At 46.2% G+C, this 19846-nt stretch overlaps 1 protein-coding gene across 11 annotated transcripts in view; it reads right to left on the bottom strand.

The window, feature by feature from the left end:
• The window catches only part of hecw2a (HECT, C2 and WW domain containing E3 ubiquitin protein ligase 2a), a 304402-nt gene that overhangs the window by 64085 nt on the left and 220471 nt on the right, over positions 1-19846 (bottom strand). For all 11 annotated transcript variants that reach the window (XR_009828322.1, XR_009828323.1, XM_062067818.1 and 8 more), the window contains 2 exons: positions 7983-8135; positions 7795-7893 (listed from right to left, as the gene is read on the bottom strand). Coding sequence is in view for 9 of the 11 variants with exons in the window: in XM_062067818.1 (XP_061923802.1) it covers positions 7795-7893; positions 7983-8135 (252 nt within the window). In the remaining 2 variants the exon portion in view is untranslated. The remainder of the gene's footprint in view (positions 1-7794; positions 7894-7982; positions 8136-19846) is intronic.

Here is a 19846-nt window from a genome sequence, read left to right as displayed (position 1 = left end):
TCCTGGCTCAGTGAGCATGTATCAGACACTTTGGTCTCCATGGACGAATTCTCGCCCCTCCGTGACATGTTGGGTGCAAGAGATACCCATGAGTTTTCTGTAGCATCTCATCTCCATGCTCTGTATTCTCTTCTGCAGCTCTGTCAAAGGTTCCAAGTTTCACGGACATATAGAAAGATTGAGATTACAAGTTAGCGCTGTAGTCTCACCTTTAATGCCAGACTGATGTTTTTGCCTATCGATATGAGCTTAAGTTTTGCCAGGGCAGCAGTTGTTTGAGCAATCTCGCAAGGACTTCCCGTTTGGATCCTTTATCGGACACATTTGCTCTGAGGCACTTGAAGCTAGACACCGTGTCCAGTGCCTGTCCATTGACTTTGATATCTGAGCAGATTCCATTGTTGTCGTTGGTCATTATTTAGTTTTTTCAGCATGGATTTCCATTCCATAGGCTCGGGAAGTAGTACAAGCCATTCAACTAGGCTGGCAAGTTATTTTTCTTCTCCAACAATGTCATCCGCTAAACGGATATGCTGACAGTTTCCTCACGATCTGCCAGGGCACCATCATGATACGCTCCAGAAAGACAATAAAGAGAATGGGAGAGAGAAGGCATCCTTGGCGCACTCCAATCGTTGTCCTGAACCAGTCTCTGATAGCTCCGCTGTAGAGCACTGTGCTGGTAGCTTGTTGAATGGTTCTGACAAGGTTAGGGGCGGTGCAATATTTCCTCATGATTGCCCACAGCACAGCATGCCAAGGGTTTTGTTGAAGTCTACGAACATGTGGTAAAGGTGTTGTTGATCCTGCAGGTATTTCTCATAAATGTCTCTTAAAGGCCTACTGAAATGAATTTTTTTTATTTAAACGGGGATAGCAGATCTATTCTATGTGTCATACTTCATCATTTCGCGATATTGCCATATTTTTGCTGAAAGGATTTAGTATAGAACAACGACGATAAAGATTGCAACTTTTGGTATCTGATAAAAAAAAGGCTTGCCCCTACTGGAAGTAGCGTGACGTAGTTAATTGAACATATACGCAAAGTTCCCTATTGTTTACAATGATGGCCGCATGAAGTGAGAGAGATTCGGACCGAGAAAGCGACAATTTCCCCATTAATTTGAGCGAGGATGAAAGATTTGTGGATGAGTAAAGTGCAAGTGAAGGACTAGTGGGGAGTTGAAGCTATTCAGATAGGGAAGATGCTGTGAGAGCCGGGGGTGACCTGATATTCAGCTGGGAATGACTACAACAGTAAATAAACACAAGACATATATATACTCTATTAGCCACAACACAACCAGGCTTATATTTAATATGCCACAAATTAATCCTGCATAAAAACACCTACGTGTTTGTTATGCTAGCTCCTAGCTCCTCTGCTAGCTCCTAGCTTCATAGAACACGCCAATACAATTCAAACACCTGATCAACACACACAATCACTCAGCCCAAAAGACCGTTCACCTAACCCAAGGTTCATAAAGCTTATATATTTTTAAAAAGTTACGTACGTGACGCGCACATACGGTCAAGCTATCAAATGTTTAGCAGCCAAGGCTGCATACTCACGGTACCTGATATTCAGCTGGGAATGACTACAACAGTAAATAAACACAAGACATATATATACTCTATTAGCCACAACACAACCAGGCTTATATTTAATATGCCACAAATTAATCCTGCATAAAAACACCTACGTGTTTGTTATGCTAGCTCCTATGCTAACTCCTAGCTCCATAGAACACGGCAATACAATTCAAACACCTGATCAACACACACAATCACTCAGCCCAAAAGACCGTTCACCTAACCCAAGGTTCATAAAGCTCATATATTTTTAAAAAGTTACGTACGTGACGCGCACGTACGGTCAAGCTATCAAATGTTTAGCAGCCAAGGCTGCATACTCACGGTACCTGGTATTCAGCTGGGAATGACTAAAACAGTAAATAAACACAAGACATATATTTACTCTATTAGCCACAACACAACCAGGCTTATATTTAATATGACACAAATTAATCCTGCATAAAAACACCTACGTCTTTGTTATGCTAACTCCTAGCTCCTATGCTAGCTCCTAGCTCCATAGAACACGCCAATACAATTCAAACACCTGATCAACACACACAATCACTCAGCCCAAAAGACCGTTCACCTAACCCAAGGTTCATAAAGCTTATATATTTTTAAAAAGTTACGTACATACGCAAAAAAAAGTTGCGCACATACGGTCAAGCGATCAAATGTTTAGAAGCCAAAGCTGCATACTCACAGTAGCACGTCTGCGTCTTTGTCATCCAAATCAAAGTAATCCTGGTAAGAGTCTGTGTTGTCCCAGTTTTCTACAGGCGTCTGTGTATCGAAGTCAAAAGTCCTCCTGGTTAGAGTCTCTGTTATCCGAGTTCTTCCATCTTGACTGCATCTTTCGGGAATGTAAACAAAGAAGCGCCGGCTGTGTACTGTTGTTGCTGACTTCGTTCGAAAAATACGTCCATTTCGCACCGACAACTTTCTTCTTTGCTTGCTCAGCTTCTTTCTCCATAATGCAATGAACATGATTGCAACAGATTCACGAACACAGATGTCCAGAATACTGTGGAATTATGAAATGAAAACAGAGCTTTTTCGTATTGGCTTCAATATGGAAGGCATACCCGTGTTCCCCGGGCTACGTCACGCGCATACGTCATCCTCAGAGGCGTTTGGAACCGGAAGTTTAGCGGCAAATTTAAAATGTCACTTTATAAGTTAACCCGGCCGTATTGGCATGTGTTATAATGTTAAGATTTCATCATTGATATATAAACTATCAGACTGCGTGGTCGGTAGTAGTGGGTTTCAGTAGGCCTTTAAGTTGAATATATGTTCTGTTGAGCTCCTCCCCGTCCTAAATCCAGCCAGTTCTTCAGCTATGATTAGTTTAGCTTGAGGTTTTAACCTATTCAGTATTATTTTTAGTAGGACTTTGCTGGGATGGCTAATAAGACTGATAGTGCGGTAGTTTTGGCAAAGTTGGAGATTGCTTTTTTTCGGAGTGTGATGATGAGTAACTGAGTCCATGATGTAGGCCACTCACCACTCTGCCACATTTTGTTAGACAGGATGTTGAGGGTGTCAATCATGGCTTCTCCCCCTGCTTGTACAAGCTCTGCTGCGATGCTGTTCACATCCGGCTGTTTTTCCTTTTTTCAGTACTTTGACGGCTGTCTGAACTTCTTCACAGAGGATGAGGAGCTTATCTTCATCCTCCGTGGACTGAGGACAAGTCAGGACTGTTGGATCTCCACTTGCTGTGTAGTTGTAGAGCTCAGAGCAGTATTCTGTCCATCGGTCTAGGATCTTCTGTGCTTCCGCTAGGCATTTACCGATCTTGCACTGGATTACAGAGACTCTGATCTGTTTTTCTCTTGTTTTCTCTTTTGCAGCTGCCTTCTTGGTGTTGTTGTTGGCCTTCAGGCTGCTCTCTAATTCTTGGCCCTTTCCCTCAATTCAGTTGTGTTTTGCTGACGGCATAACTTTCTTGATGCTCTTAATAATTTCTCTATAAGCATCAGATCCATTAGGTGAGTTCTTACTCTTCTTCAGGACTTTCCGCTTGTCACACAAGTCTAGCAGTTCATTAATGACCCAACGTTTCTTCTTTGGCCGGAGTTTGCCAAGGATCTCAGTGGATGTTTTGGTTACGACTGTGTTCAACATGCTGGTCATTCCATTGACATCAACTTCTACTGGAATGAGCAGTGGATGGACAGTGGGGCAAACCTCCCTCCTATCCTTGACTTGAAGACTTCTGCCACCTCAGGGTATTGCAGTTTATCCAGATCAAAAATGTATCTTAGTGCACTTGGAGCTTTTTATCTTCTTCAAGCGTAGGCGAAAAGACATCAGGGCGAGGTCATAGTCACTCCTGAAGTCTGCTTTTGTGTGTCCTAATGCTTGAGCGGACGCTCTTCTTGATCAAGATGCAATCGACCTGGTTATGGTACTCTCCACCGGGGCTGTGCCAGGTCCATCATCTAGAGGCCTTGTCGGCGCAAAGTGTGTTCACCAGCAATAGGTTGTTATATCTGGCAAATTCCAAGAGGCTTAGGCCTCTGTCGTTGGTCGTTGTGATTTAGAGATAAACACCTTCCACGCACCCCCCAGGAAAACTGACGTTTAAGATTGTACAGTATGTAGACTGCAGGGGTCCGACAATCCGAGGTGTAGTTCTGTTAGGTACCAATCCTATACAATATATAGAAACACTGGCATTTGTGCCTTTTATGGAATGTGTAAAAGCATGCTTAAAGTATATGTTTTATTGCTGCTTTTATATATTTATTAGATGCCTTTTACTGAATATGCACAAGCTGTTACGGCTCAGACCCCTGCCGTCTGTGCGCACCTTGGGACACGCCCACGGCCGCGCAAATCCAGGGACGCGCTGCGCCCGTCTCCGCCCCGCACCAGCCGCCAGCTGCAAACACTCACCGGCTATCTGCACACCTGAGACTGATGAGGGCGTGCCGGATAAAGGCAGGGTGGACCCAAGGATCGGGGCGGGAACTTAGTTTTCTCATGGTGTAACGTAAGCGTTAAGCTTCATGCTCTATTCTTGTTTTCCTCTCCGTGGCTTACTTGTCCCTTGTTTTCTCCCGTGTCCCCGCAGTACCCTCCGTCGCCTGGACAGTGAGCTGTGCGTCTCACTTTTCCCTGGATCTTCCCCTGTGTTTTGGACTGCCTTCCTCGTTTCCCGACTCCTCGCTCGCCCCTGGACCCTGACGTCTCTCTCTGCCCCACGGACCCCTCGCACATCTTGGACCCCTTTTGCCTTGCCCTCTTTGGACTTGTCTACTTCCTCATCCAACATCACGGTAATACACCACAGCTAACTACACACATAGTCTTACCTCATACACTCTTGTATTCTAGTTCACACTCCATTTCCTTAGTTTAGTTGTATTGTTTATTACTATTATTATTATATATATATTGTCTATATATATAAAAAAATATTGTACATACTGCCCCCTGGTGTCTGTTTGCCGTCACCTCCCCTTAGTTCTACCACAACAGTAAGTTCCCGCCAAATTAAATATAAGGACCTGACGGCACAGTTTTCCTTTAGCTCGTCCCCCAGTGACTTTAGCTCCGCCCCCAGTGACATTTTTTTTTCTTCCTCCTTTCTTTTTGCCCCATTCACCATGTCTTTTTCTTTTTTTCGCTCTACACGGGAGGATTTGTCTTGTCCTGCCGAGCTGTCATGGAAAGGCATGTTCAGTAGCGATATCAGCAAGGAGGAATTTTCCCGTCGCCTGGACACCCTCTTCCCACCCTTAGTGACTGTTCCTCAGCTAGCTAGAAGCGTCTGGCATCCGCTTTCTGAGGGGGGGGGGTAGTACTGGTGGTTGTGCTGATGGGGTGGCGCAGCCGCACCCAGACAGGCTACCCCTGGCCAGACTAATTCCACCTATTTTTCGTTTTTCCCAGCCAAAGCCACCAGCCTTCTGGCTAGCCCCTGAGCTAGCACCAGCCCCACGGCTAGCCCCTGAGCTAGCACCAGCCCCTCGGCTAGCCTCCGAGCTAGCACCAGCCCCTCGGTTAGCCTCCAAGCTAGCACTAGTCCCCGAGCTAGCAGCAGTCCCCAGGATATCCCCCACGTCTCCACCAGCTCCCAGGCTGGCCCTGACCTCCGCCCCTCGGCCAGCAGCGCTGACCTTCGCCCCTCGGCCAGCAGCTCCGACTTCAGCACCTCGGCCAGCAGCGCCGACCTCTGCCCCTCGGCCAGCCCCTCAGCTGCCCTCCTCGTCTCCGGCTCCGATGACGTCCGCCGCTTCCACGTCGCCGATGAGGTCCGCCGCTTCCACGCCGCCGATGACGTCCGCCGCTTCCACGCCGCCGATGATGTCCGCCGCTTCCACGCCGCCGATGACGTCATCCTCTTTGCCTCCGAGGTCACCTCCTCGTTTCCAGCGAGACGCACCATGGCGCCACTCGCGTCCGCCTTCCCGACGGCCAAGATGGTGGCCATTCCTGGGTCGCCCGCCTCGCCGGCCTCAGGTGCGTTCTACTCGCCGCCGCCACCACCAGACTCGTCCCCGGTGGATTCGGGGACACTTGGGCCGGCGACCCACCACCAGTTCGCCCCTTCGCCCACCCTTGGGGGGGTTCTACTTCCAGGACATCTGGAATCTGTCCATGGGGGGGGGGGGATACTGTTACGGCTCAGACCCCTGCCGTCTGTGCGCACCTTGGGACACGCCCACGGCCGCGCAAATCCAGGGACGCGCCATGCGCGTCCCCGCCCCGCACCAGCCGCCAGCTGCAAACACTCACCGGCTATCTGCACACCTGAGACTGATGAGGGCGTGCCGGATAAAGGCAGGGTGAACCCAAGGATCGGGGCGGGAACTTAGTTTTCTCATGGTGTACCGTAACCGTCAAGCTTTATGCTCTATTCTTGTTTTCCTCTCCGTGGCTTACTTGTTCCTTGTTTTCTCCCGTGTCCCCGCTGTACCCTCCGTCGCCTGGACACTGAGCTGTGTGTCTCACTTTTCCCTGGATCTCCCCCTGTGTTTTGGACTGCCTTCCTCGTTTCCCGACTCCTCGCTCGCCCCCGGACTCTGACGTCTCTCTCTCTGCCCCACGGACCCCTCGCGCATCTTGGACCCCTTTTGCCTTGCCCTCTTTGGACTTGTCTACTTCCTCATCCAACATCACGGTAATACACAACAGCTAACTACACGCATAGTCTTACCTCATACACTCTTGTATTCTAGTTCACACTCCATTTCCTTAGTTTAGTTGTATTGTTTATTATTATTATTATTATATATATATATATATTGTCTATATATATAATAAAATATTGTACATACTGCCCCCTGGTGTCTGTTTGCCTCTACCTCCCCTTAGTCCTACCACAACACAAGCACTGTTTTAATATTATGTGATAATGCCCTGCCCATCTAAACTGATTGCACACACCTGCAAATTGCTGGTTCTATCTTTTGTGTCCTTACCTGCACACGAGACCACACTGACCATCTCCTCATCATTAAGTTTGTATGTATATGTTTATTTTGCTACTTTGTATTTTTCTCCATGCTCTGTGCTTCTCAGCCTTCCCACAATTAGTATCTAATAATAATATAGTTACTATCTTACTTGCTTCCCATATTTTTCAATGGCACTGACTGTCCCTCCAGTGCCATCCCATTTGTGTTTTTACCACCTTTCCCAGGACTTTCATAAGTGCCTCTCTGTTTCTAGAGTCTACTCTGATATTGAACGAAGTCAAGTCAAATATATTAAGAGGAGCTATAGGTGGCAGCATGTGTCCTTTCCCTACATGTGGCCCTGAGGGAATTGTATGTTTTGCTTCAAGCGATCCCACTGTAAAATACATCTAAGACAGTGAATCTTACAATTAACAGCATCCTGGTGAGATTTTATATGAGAAAATACAGCACAAACTGCTGCGTAGGACAACTATTTTTTTCCTTCATGATAGAACTTTAATTAGCATCTTTGTATGTGATTGTGTGAACACAAAGTAGTTTCTGGAAGAACTCTCGGACTCTGTTAATGATAACACTGAAACAATCAGGCTCATCATGACTGATGCAGCGTGCACGTTTGTATCAATAATCAACACACACGCACATAGACTGTGCTTGTGTGCAACCTTATGTCAGAGGGGAGGAGCAAATGTAATACGTTGTGAATCATGTGGCTGTTGGTTTGAGTAGAGTGATGATGGTGACGTACAGTATAGGGAGGTTAGAGAGGACATACATGCGTAACAGACCCTTGTAGAAAGGTCGGGTAAAGAAGGCATCCAGCAGATACTGATGGACCAGAGCCAGTCCCAGGATACGCCCGCTAAAACGAAACCTATGAACAGGTGATGAAAGTAAAGAGTGTGATTGTTAGTGAAATACACTCACACACAGTAATCATATTTCAAATATGGTAAAGCTCACCATTCATGGTGGTTATCTACAAAAGCAGACATGGGGCTCATCTGCACCGTGTACGTGTCGTTCGCTGAATATTCAAACAAGCCATAGTAGGGATTAAAAAGCTCTCTGGACACAAGAAAGAAAAACTCTCTGGATGGACCACTGTAGTCTAACCTGCACAAAAAGACATACGTATATATATAATATATATATATATATATATAGAGAGAGAGAGAGAGAGGGAGAGAGAGAGAGAGAGAGAGAGAGAGAGAAAGAGAGAGCAAGCGAGAGAGAGAAAGAGAGAGACAGAGACAGGGTGTATATATTTTTTTATATACACATAAGTGTGCGTGAGTGTCTGCGCGTGTCTGTGTGTGTGTGTTTGTGCGTATTTATGTGCATGTGTGTGTAAACACATTAATTGTACTTTTACATTTATGAATTCTACATTTACAACAAAACGTTACGTATGTCATGTATATATAAATGTATTAATTATACATTTATAACATGTTTTTTATTGTCATGAATTTATAAAATTATGAATTTTACATTTATGACCACATGTTCATTAATGTCATGTACAGTAGTATAACAGAATGGAGTGGTGTGAAAACATCAATGTCAACTTGCACTACCTCGTCCTTACTTCCTCACTAGTTAACTTATACTATAACGTAGTTCCAACTTGACTTCTTTAAGTCATACAAAACAATTATTTTTATTTTCACTACTTCACATTCAAGATAGCTTAGCCTAGCTTTGCTATCTTCAAATACACCGCCACTTTAAAGTCGGCAAGACCTTTAGACTTCGACTCAGTGAATAATACACACATACGACAGGCTAATCACAACACCAGTTAGTCAAACATAGTAATACACATTGGTTTTAATGACATTAGGATGTCGCAATCCGAGATTACAAAGAGAAACATAGCTAAAATTCGTAATCTCCCCAGGACATCAGGTAATTGTGTTTGTTCCCTTGCCAGTGAGAGCCAATATTGAGTGATATAGCCGATTAGTCTCACTCAATGGGTGGCTGGCAAGTTTTTGCATAGAAAAAGGCTATTGTTTTGTAGATTGTTGGCCCTCTCTATGGGGCAAACCTGACCTGCTGAGGATAGGACAAATTTCACCACATCTAGTGTGTGTGTGACAATCATTGGTACTTTAATCTTTAATATTAAAATAGATGGCCTTCACCCTAACCGGGAAGGCGCCATTGTTTGCTCTAAGAATAGAGATTACTGTTTGAGTCTTGACTAGATACATTAGAGCAGGTAAGGACGCGAGCCATTAGCAAGCCTGTTAGCCTGGGTGAGGAGTCAGTAATGTTAGAGTTAATCACAGGCTGCACCATCTCTGTAACCTCGTTCGCCTTGACAATAAACATGATTGTCAGGTCTGCGGAGTCAAAATGCAGAGGCCCACGGACCCAATCAGGGACCCGCTAGCCCCCGATCAGGGCTTCTATGGATGACTTAACTGTCACCACAGAGTCAGTGCCAGGATGCAGGTAGATCCTACAAAGGCTGGAGAGACTCATCCAGTGGGATTGGATGGAATTCAAACCAGCAAAGTCCAGATCGCTAGTGGTGAAAAAGGGCAACGTCATGGACAGGTTCCGGTTCAACATCAAAGGGTCAATGATACCATCAGTGTCAGAGAAGCTTATAAAGATTTCCGGCAAGGTCTTTTACAGTCGCCTTAAAGACTCTTCATATGTCCAGTCAACCTGTCAGGAACTGGACAGATGGCTGAGATCAGTGGACAGATCTGGCCTCCCAGGAAAGTTCAAAGCGTGGCTGTACCAGCATGGTATATTACCAAGGACACACTGGCCGCTACTTGGGGTTACCCAGAAGCCTAAGTAACATTGCTTTCAATGGGAACACCACAAAGCTCTGGTTGCCCTTGAAGTCGCTGGAAGAGGAGTTCAAGGTACCTCGGATCAGAAAGGTGCTGCTGTACAAGAGTTCAAGGTAACTCAAACCAGAAAGGTGCTGCTATAAAGAGACTTGAGGGACCCAAATGTGGCCCAGGCAGGAGTTGTGATGAAGGCCGGAAGGAAGTGAAGTGCCCAGACTGCTGTGCTGGATGCGGAGGAACAACTGCACCACAGAGAGCTGGTGGGTTTAGTGGCCCATGGTAGAGCAGGCATGGGGATGTTCCCAACACCCCTCGGCAAAGGAAAGCAAGGGTAAGGAGAAGCAAAGGCAGATACAGGAGGAGGTCATGACAGCAGTGAAAGAAGGAAGTCTGGTCTGAGGCAGCAGGGAACCTGGACCAGATGGTAGCACGCCATGGACCACAAAGTCACCTGAACATAGTTGCGGCAGGCTGAACAGACCGTATCAGCTTCCTGATCCAGGCAGTATATTACGTCCTGCCTTGCCCAGCAAACCTATTCACCTGGGGGAAAGCGGAAACCCCAAACTGCTAACTGTGTTCAGCAAGAGGAACTCTGGAACATGTTCTGAGCTCCAGCTGGCACTGCAACCAGGTGCTGAAACCGATTGCAGAAGCCATCAACAAAGGTATTGACAGCGGCAGCCAAGAGCACAATGCCATCTGTGCAATCACTTTTGTCAAAGCAGGAGATCGGCCAAAGGCAGTATGCAAGAAAGCACCAGCAGGGAACTGCCCAAGAATGACAGCTCTCTGTAGACCAGGGGAATCAGTTGCGGTTACCTCCAGAACATTGTCAGCACCACCCTGAAGCCAGACAGCCAACTGGCCTCAAAGAGCACCAAGAACATCATAATAATGTAGCCATGGGAGGATCGCTAGGGGTAAGCCCATGAAAGGAAGAAGACCAAGTTTGACAACCTGTTGTGAACAGGTAAGATGTATGCCCATCAGGGTTGACAGCAGATGATTTGTGGGGCACTCACTCCACAAAGCCCTAAGTGTCCTGAGCATCACTGGAACACCAAGGAGCAGAGCCATCAAGAACATCACCGAAGCAGCTGAGAAAGCCTCGAGATAGCACTGTATGCAGAGAGGAGGACCATGGGGAGGACAAGCAAGTGCCACCTGAACACAAGCCACATTTTTTTTTGCGGTTGGGTGACCTGACTTATTGAATAATACTGGATGTATTGATGTATGCGTTAACTAGCAATAGGCTGGAAAATTACTGCACACATAGCATTTCATGTAGAGTAGTACATCAAAATGCACACAGTGTTCATTCTTTTTAGTCCGTAGGTAGCACAATGTGAGATGACGAATCAACCACAGCACCTGGCAAGTAATTTCCAGATTCCTATCGTATCAATTCATATACGTGCTCGCAATTACTTGAGACACACAAGACAAAGACGTAATCTTAATAATGTTACTTCTACAGATATCTACAGCAACTAAATGAGCACTTCACCGTCTAACACATTTAAAAAAAAAAATTTTCAGGGCAAATCACTTGACTAAGTGACGAATGATTTGTTGCTAACTATGGATGTCAATACATCATCTGTATTGATATTGTTTGATATCAGCGCGCCCTTCTATTCCATTGGTCACAAAACATTTTTTAGCTCTCATCAAATAACGTATTGATATGGCAGACTTTTAATTTTTTTGGTTTAGCTTTTATTTCACTAAATGGACGCAATGTGTATTTCACAACAAGTAACCTCTGTTAACAGTTTAGCACTATCTCATCTTGCTGATTGTATTGTAACCCATGTTCTGTCCCGAAATCTATGTTTCAAAAACACTGGTTTATTATTGTATAAACATATTAATAATAATAACACACAGTTAAATTAACACCTGTAAAATACATTGCAGTTGTATCCGCATAACAATAACATACAGGTAAATGAACACCTATAATTAGCTTGTTTAGCTGACACATGCCTTAAGAAATGTCTGCAGGCTCTAGAGCGTTTTCCACTTGGACTCGAGTACTCTGGAATGCCCTTCCATCAACAGTTAGAGATGTTACTGTTGTGTTTTTATTTCCCTGCCTTCTCTTTTGTTGTGATGTGTTTCCTCCGCTCATTAGTCTCCAGCGAGGGGCAGACACTAAAGCACACCTGCAACCTATTTCTACCAAGGACTATTTAAGCTCGCCTCCCACAGCTGGCTCTTGTCGGTTAATTTATCCTGCACCTATCCTGGCTTCTCCCCCTGCCGACCACTGAGGAACCTGTTTCATTTAAGTATTCATGGTGTGCACTTCTGCCCCATCGCTTTTTGTTACACTTTTTGGACTCATTAAATGTATTCCCTTTTGTTTTTCAAACTTGCCTCCTGTCTCTACATCCCGGGGTCACCCCCTTGACTAGTTCCTAACATATTAACCGACCACATTATGGACCTCGCAGAGATCGACCCGGTCAGAAGAACTCTTTACCAACAGGCCAAGAGACAAGGCCAACAGGAAGAACAGTTTGGCGTGCTTGGGGCTTGCGTCAACGCCATGGCGGAATGCCAAGACGTTCGCCTTAATATCTTGGAGACAAAGCTGGGAAGTGTACTCACCGCGCTGCGGTGCTGAGCCATCCTCGACCCGCAGATATTCCGTTGCCTGACGACAACCCTCCTGCTACGTGTCCACCACTCTCCAAGCCCGAGCGATTCTCCGGCGAGTCAGGTGACGTGCGGTCCTTCCTCACCCGGTGTGAAAATGTTTTTGAACTATTGCCCACTTCTATTTACATTGAAAAAGCTTGTGTGGCTTTTGTCATGTCCCATATGAGTGGCCGGGCTTCCGCCTGGGCCACCGCGGAATGGGCACATCAATCTCCCGTGTGTGTAGGGATGATACTCGAAACCGGTTTTCTCGGTTGTTTGATAAGAAATGAACCGAGTCCTCGGACTCGAATCCCTTTTTGAGAACGGGTACCCGTTATCGAGACCACTATAGTAAATAAAAAGAGTTGGTTCTTTATTCGAATCCCTCGGAACGAATCCCGTCCCGACCAGAAATGCTCCGTGTGACATCACAAGAAATGGCGTCACGTAGCTCAGTCATTAGGCGCAAATAGGGAAAGCAGGAAAAAAAATGGACGGGAAAAAGCGCTCCAAGGTGTAATAAAGTTAAAAACAAAAAGGTATAATCCAATGATATACCACAGGGTAAAAATACACAAACACTTTTACGACCAACCTGAAACATAACAACCAGGCTAGCAACGCACCTCCTTTACGGCAGCTGTCGCAACGTTCTTAAAGCAACCGCAGCACATACATATATGCCATCTCCCTTTTTTAACTTTTGTTTTTCTTTACTTGTAAACAAAACAAAATCACACTGTATATGTGTTGTCTGTCTAATTATAATAATGCAGACGAGGCGTGTTGGCTGAGTTCTTGACGTTTACTTTCACAGCGTGCTCATAATAACCTCATTCTTAGCTGCCGGGTGACGATATGCAACACTTTTCGGGGCTACCGCGCATGCTCGTCACTCCTGTTGCATGCTGGGTAGTGTAGTTGTTATATTCCCTAGCTCATAAGATCTTTCCCCCTATATAAAGAAATAATGTTAACTCAATAAAGTGTATTTCTTTTTTTAGCTTTAACTTTTCATTTTTTAGCATTGTAACCACATTTGCAAACAACTTTTCTCTTCATAGAATTTTCTTTCAATAAAGAAATAAAGTGCAAAAATGTCAAAGCATCATAACAAACAGTTATGTCAAATAGCAGCAGAATTGCACTTTTTGGAGAGCTGTATTATTTTCAGTTTTGTGCCCAAGGGACTGATTTTATTTAACACTATATTATTATTTATACACCTATAGTGATCACAGAGACAGGTTGTTTTTGTGTTACTGTATATATTTGTTTTTCTGAAAAATCACACTTAATATACTTTGGGTAACAACAGTTAATATTTATTTATTTTATTTATTTTATTTATTTTATTTATTTTATTTATTTTATTTATTTTATTTATTTTTTAGGGGGGTAAAAGTCAATATTTATTTATTTATTAGATTAAATTGTTTTCTTATATAATAAAAGTGAGCTTTTGTTAAACCAAATATTGTGTGTTTTTTTCCATATACAACAACCTATCTGGACTCGATAAGAGAATCGATAAGGAATCGGTTCGATAAGAGGATTCGATAATAGGCTCGAACTCGATAATTTCTTATCAAACATCATCCCTACGTGTGTGCCTCGTATGCCGCTTTTGCCAAGGCCATGGAGAACATTTTCCAGCGCGAAAGACCAGGACGTGAGGCAGCGCAGGCATTACTTCGTCTGCAGCAAGGACAGCGGAGCGTCACGGACTTCGCCATCAAATTCCGAAGGCTCGCTGCTAAGAGCGGATGGCCCACTTCCGCATTGGTGGACGTTTATTCCCTCGGTTTGGCTGATCGAGTCCGTAAACATATGATCCCGCTCAAAACTCCCGACAGCCTCGACGAGCTAGTCGCTCTGGCGGGGAGGATTGAAAATCGCCTCGTTGACTGGGAGAGAGAGAGGTTCCGACGCCAGGAACTCCGCTCTTCGACGCATAGTGGAAGTGGCCATGAAGCGCGTCAAACATTCACACCGATATCGGCAGGGCATCGACACTGGGTATCACTGGAAGAGGAACCGATGCAGCTCGGAGGAAATCGTCTCTCTCCAGCTGAGAGAGATCGCCGCCTTCGCCTCCAGCTGTGTTTATATTGCGGCAAAGCGGAGCATCGCCTCTCCCACTGTCCTCATCGTCCTGACCGCCGCCGCACTCAAGCGTCACCCCCTCTGCGCACCCAAGCGTCGCCTCCTCTGCGCATTCAAGCGTCGCCTCCTCTGCGCACTCAAGTGTCGCCTCCTCTGCGCACTCAAGCGTCGCCTCCACTGCGCACTCAAACGTCGCCACCTCGCCGCATTCCAGCGTCACTTCCCCCCGCGACCGACCCTGCTCCTCTACAGTCAGCTACAGGTCAGACGCTGTCTAGACTTCAAATCTCGGGTACGCTTACCTGGGATAAAGACCAGGAATTGGACATTAGGGCTCTTATTGATTCGGGTGCTGACGATAATTTCATCGATGAGTCCGTAATTAAGCGTTTTTCCATACCCGTTGCTAAGTTACATAAACATAGAGTGGTCCGATCCCTCGACTGAGGCCACCTGGCGAGCGTTATCCATCATACCCTTACGTTATCTCTCCAATTATCTGGAAACCATTTTGAATCAATAATATTTCTGGTCTCTCGTTCTGCTCCAGTTGTGCTTGGGCTTACCTGGTTATCTAAACACAATCCCCATATTGACTGGGTTAAAGCTACAATAATTAACTGGGGTATTTTTTGTCATTCTCATTGTCTGCGGTCCGCATGCCCTCGTACGGGGTCCTCGCGTGTCGTCACCGAGGAGGTCATTGATTTGTCGGTTGTGCCCACTGCTTATCACGACCTTAAAGACGTTTTTAGCAAAGATTGAGCCTTGTCGTTACCTCCACACCGTCCCTACGATTGCGGTATTGATCTCCTCCCTGGTGCTACACTCCCTTCTTCGCGTCTATACAACATTTCCCGACACGAAAGACAGTCACTAGAGGACTATATCACCACTTCACTTGCATCTGGTCTTATCCGTCCATCCAACTCTCCACTAGCCGCCAGGTTCTTTTTTGTGGAAAAGAAGGATAAGACACTTCGCTCCTGCATCGATTACCGTGCCCTCAATAATATTACTGTTAAGAATAAATATCCGCTCCCGCTTCTAGACTCTACTTTCAACCCACTACACGCTGCTAGACATTTCACCAAATTGGACCTCAGCAATGCTTATCACTTAGTCAGAATTAAGCAAGGAGATAAATGGAAAACTGCCTTCAACACACCACTTGGACATTTTGAATACCTCGTCATGCCTTTCGGCCTCACCAATGCTCCTGCCGTTTTTCAGGGCCTCATAAATGATGTCCTGCGTGACATGCTCGACCATTTCGTGGTAGTTTATTTAGACGATATCCTCGTTTTCTCGCCTACCCCTGAACTACACATCCAGCATGTTCGCTTAGTTCTCCAACGTCTTCTCGAAAATTGTCTGTATGTCAAAGCTGAGAAGTGCGAGTCTGTTCCGTTTTTGGGTTTTCTTGTTGAGAGGGGTCAACTCCGGGCAGATCCGGCGAAGATCCAGGCAGTGGTTGATTGGCCCACAACCACTTCTAGAAAGCACCTTCAAAGGTTTCTAGGTTTCGCTAATTTTTATCGTCGTTTTATCCATAATTTTAGTCGAGTAGCGGTACCATTAACGAAACTAACTTCCATTAAGCTTCCTTTTTTGTGGACCTCAGAGACTCAGTCTGCTTTTGAGAAACTTAAGTCTTTGTTCAGCTCTGCACTTGTTCTGGTCCATCCTAACATATCCTCTCAATTTTTTGTCGAGGTTGACGCATCTGACTCCGGCGTGGGGGCTGTTCTCTCCCAGCGCTCCACCTCCGACCAGAGGCTGCACCCCTGTGCCTTCTTCTCACGCCGCCTGACTCCTGCAGAACGAAATTATGATATTGGCAATAGAGAGCTACTCGCCGTGGTGTTGGCACTACAAGAATGGAGGCACTGGCTGGAGGGCTCGGAGACACCGTTTGTGGTGTTCACAGACCACAAAAATCTGTCCTATATTCGTACTGCTCAACGGCTCAATCCTAGACAAGCTAGGTGGGCGTTGTTCCTAGCCAGATTTAATTTTACCATGACCTTCCGCCCCGGTTCACAGAATGGCAAACCAGACGCCCTGTCGAGGATGTACTCCTGCCCTGAGGAAGAGGTCAAGACCGAGACGATCATCCCTCCATCACGTGTACTGGGAGCGTTGCAGTGGGACATTGAAGGCCGCGTTAAGGAGGGACTCAAGAACGTTCCCTTTCCTAAGAACAGCCCTCAGGGGCGTCAGTTTATGATCCCAGAGCTCCGTCCTGAAGTACTGAACTGGGCCCACAGCTCCAAGGTCGCCTGCCACCCGGGCATAACCCGTACTTTTTTCCTCCTATCCCAGCGCTTCTGGTGGCCAACTTCCAGGGCTGACACAAAGGACTTCGTATCGGCCTGTGCCACTTGTGCTCGTAATAAGGCTTCACACCGGGCACCAGCTGGTCTTCTGCGCCCGCTTCCCATTCCCTCCCGCCCGTGATCCCATGTGGCGTTGGACTGCGTCACAGGACTTCCATCATCCAAGGGCTACACGGTGATATTGACTTTGGTGGACCGTTTTTCCAAGATGGCCCATTTCGTCGCTCTTGCCAAGTTGCCCTCTGCACTCGAGACTGCAGAACTGCTCGTATGCCATGTTTTCCGGCTGCATGGTATCCCGGTGGATGTGGTTTCGGATAGAGGTCCACAATTCTCGTCTGCTGTTTGGATAGGCGTTCTGCAAAGCATTAGGAGCATCACCCAGCCTTTCTTCAGGATACCACCCACAGACTGACAGTCAGACTGAGCGCACTAATCAAGACCTGGAAGCCGCCATCCGTTGCGTCTGCCACCAGCAGCCGGCATCCTGGGCGTTCAGTCTACCGTGGATAGAGTATGCTCATAATACGCTCATCAGCTCTGCTACAGGCATGTCACCTTTTCACTCTGCCTACGGGTACCAACCTCCCGCTTTTCCTTCTCTGGAATCAGAGGTCGCTGTCCCATCTGTGGCTGCCCACCTCCACCACGCACATCAAGCCTGGCGCAATACCCGGTCTGCACTGCTATGCACATCAGAGCGCAACCAGCGCCTCGCTAACCGCCACCGCAGCACAGCACCAGACTACAGGCCCGGTCAGAAGGTGTGGTTGTCGTCTCATGATCTTCCTCTCCAAGTGGACTCAAAGAAACTCCAGCCAAGATTTATTGGGCCTTATTCCATTGAGCGTATCATCAATCCCTTTGCCGTTCAATTACGCCTTCCCGACTCCCTAAGGATACAGCCCTCATTCCACGTCTCTCTAATCAAGCCCGTTTCCACCAGTCCCCTGAGTCATCCAGAGGTGCCTCCTCCACCTCCCAGGCTTATTGATGGCCATCCGGCGTTCTCCGTCAAGGCCATTCTCGATGTGAGGAGAAGGGGCAGGGGTTTCCAGTATCTGGTGGACTGGGAGGGCTACGGCCCCGAGGACCGATCCTGGGTCCCGCGTTCCCTTATCTTAGAACCTAAACTTTTAAATACATTTTATGATCGTTTTCCAGAGAAGCCAGGTAAGCCGCCAGGTGGCGTCCATTAAGGGGGGGGGGGGGGGGGGGGGGTTATTTCCCTGCCTTTTCTTTTGTTGTGATGTGTTTCCTCAGCTCATTAGTCTCCAGCGAGGGGCGGACACTAAGGCACACCTGCAACCTATTTCTACCGAGGACTATTTAAGCTCGCCTCCCACAGCTGGCTCTTGTCGGTTAATTTATCCTGCACCTTCCACGTGCACGCGCCTGCTTTGCTTCGTCAGTCCTGGTACATTGTTTTTCCTTAGTCCTGTAATTCCTAACGTTGTTGTGTTTGTTTCCTAGCCTCTTTGAGGCAACAAGGACTTTACCCTGTGTTTAGTGCGCCCTGGCTTCTCCCCCCGCTGACCACTGAGAAACCTGTTTCATTTAAGTATCCATGGTGTGCACTTCTGCCCCATCGCTTTTTGTTACACTTTTTGGACTCATTAAATGTATTCCCTTTTGTTATTCAAACCCCCTTGACCAGTTCCTAACAGTTACCTCAGTGGAAGCATTCAAGCCCCGCTTTAAGACTGATTTATATGCTGTAATCTAGCCTTTAAAGATACCTCTTTTTAGACTTGTATATCCTATAAAACTAGTATATCCTATAAATAGACCTTCCCTGGTGGTCAGCAAGAGCATTGCAACAATTTCCTCTTCATTCCAAGTGACAAAAGACATTATTTTCAGCTAGTGCAAGCACAGACCGGCTACACTATTAACCCTTGTGTGGTGTTCGGGTCTGTGGGACCCGTTTTCGATGTTTATTAAAAGAAAAAGGATACAATTAATTAATTTTTCAAACTGAGACTCACTGGCTTTGGCTCATTTTCTGTGAAGAACATATATCAGAATACATATTTAATGAACACACACCATACACCCCCCCCCCCCCCCCCCTACACATAGAAGATGTCCGGGGACCCGGAGCTAATAGAAGTGTGGAAATTTATGTTTTTATGTTCTTTGTACCACACACACACACACACACACACACACACACACACACACACACACACACACACACACACACACACACACACACACACACACACACACACACACAGCAGGCCTAGACGGGGATGACAGAGTGTAGGTACACAGAACATCAGAGGGTCAAATGTGCGACAAAATGAGCGCAGACAGTGTTGACAAAAAATGTTGCAACCTTGTGTGGGAAGCGCAGGTGCAGAAACACAAAAGAAGAATCCCTGTGGGATGCAGAAACTGGCAGAGATATTTCCATGCAACGTTCATATTGTTGTTACTCAGCCAGTGTTTGTGGGTCTTAGACTTAGACTTACTTTTTATTGTCGTTCAAATTTGAACTTTACAGTACAGATAAGAACGAAATTTTGTTGCATTAGCTCCTGGTAGTGCAGGATAAAAAAGCAATAAGGTGCAGATATAAATAAATAGATTACTGTAAAGATAAATATATTGCACTTTTGCATATGCATCTACGTTTATGGATGTATGTTATATTGTCTTTTTATTCCAGTGAGTTCATCCATTTTTGGGGAGAATTGAGGGGATTATTATGATGCGTTCAAGAGTCTTACGGCCTGAGGGAAGAAGCTGTTACAGAACCTGGAGGTTCTGCTACGGAGGCTGCGGACATCTTTCTAGAGTCCAGCAGTGAAAACAGTCCTTGGTGGGGGTGGGAGGAGTTTCTGCAGATTTTCTGAGCCCTGGTCAGGCAGCGGCTTTTTGCGATCTCCTGGATAGGAGGAAGAGG

The sequence above is a fragment of the Entelurus aequoreus genome, linkage group LG13 (assembly GCF_033978785.1).
Source record: "Entelurus aequoreus isolate RoL-2023_Sb linkage group LG13, RoL_Eaeq_v1.1, whole genome shotgun sequence".
NCBI lineage: Eukaryota > Metazoa > Chordata > Actinopteri > Syngnathiformes > Syngnathidae > Entelurus > Entelurus aequoreus.
This window is presented reverse-complemented; position numbering and strand designations above follow the sequence as displayed.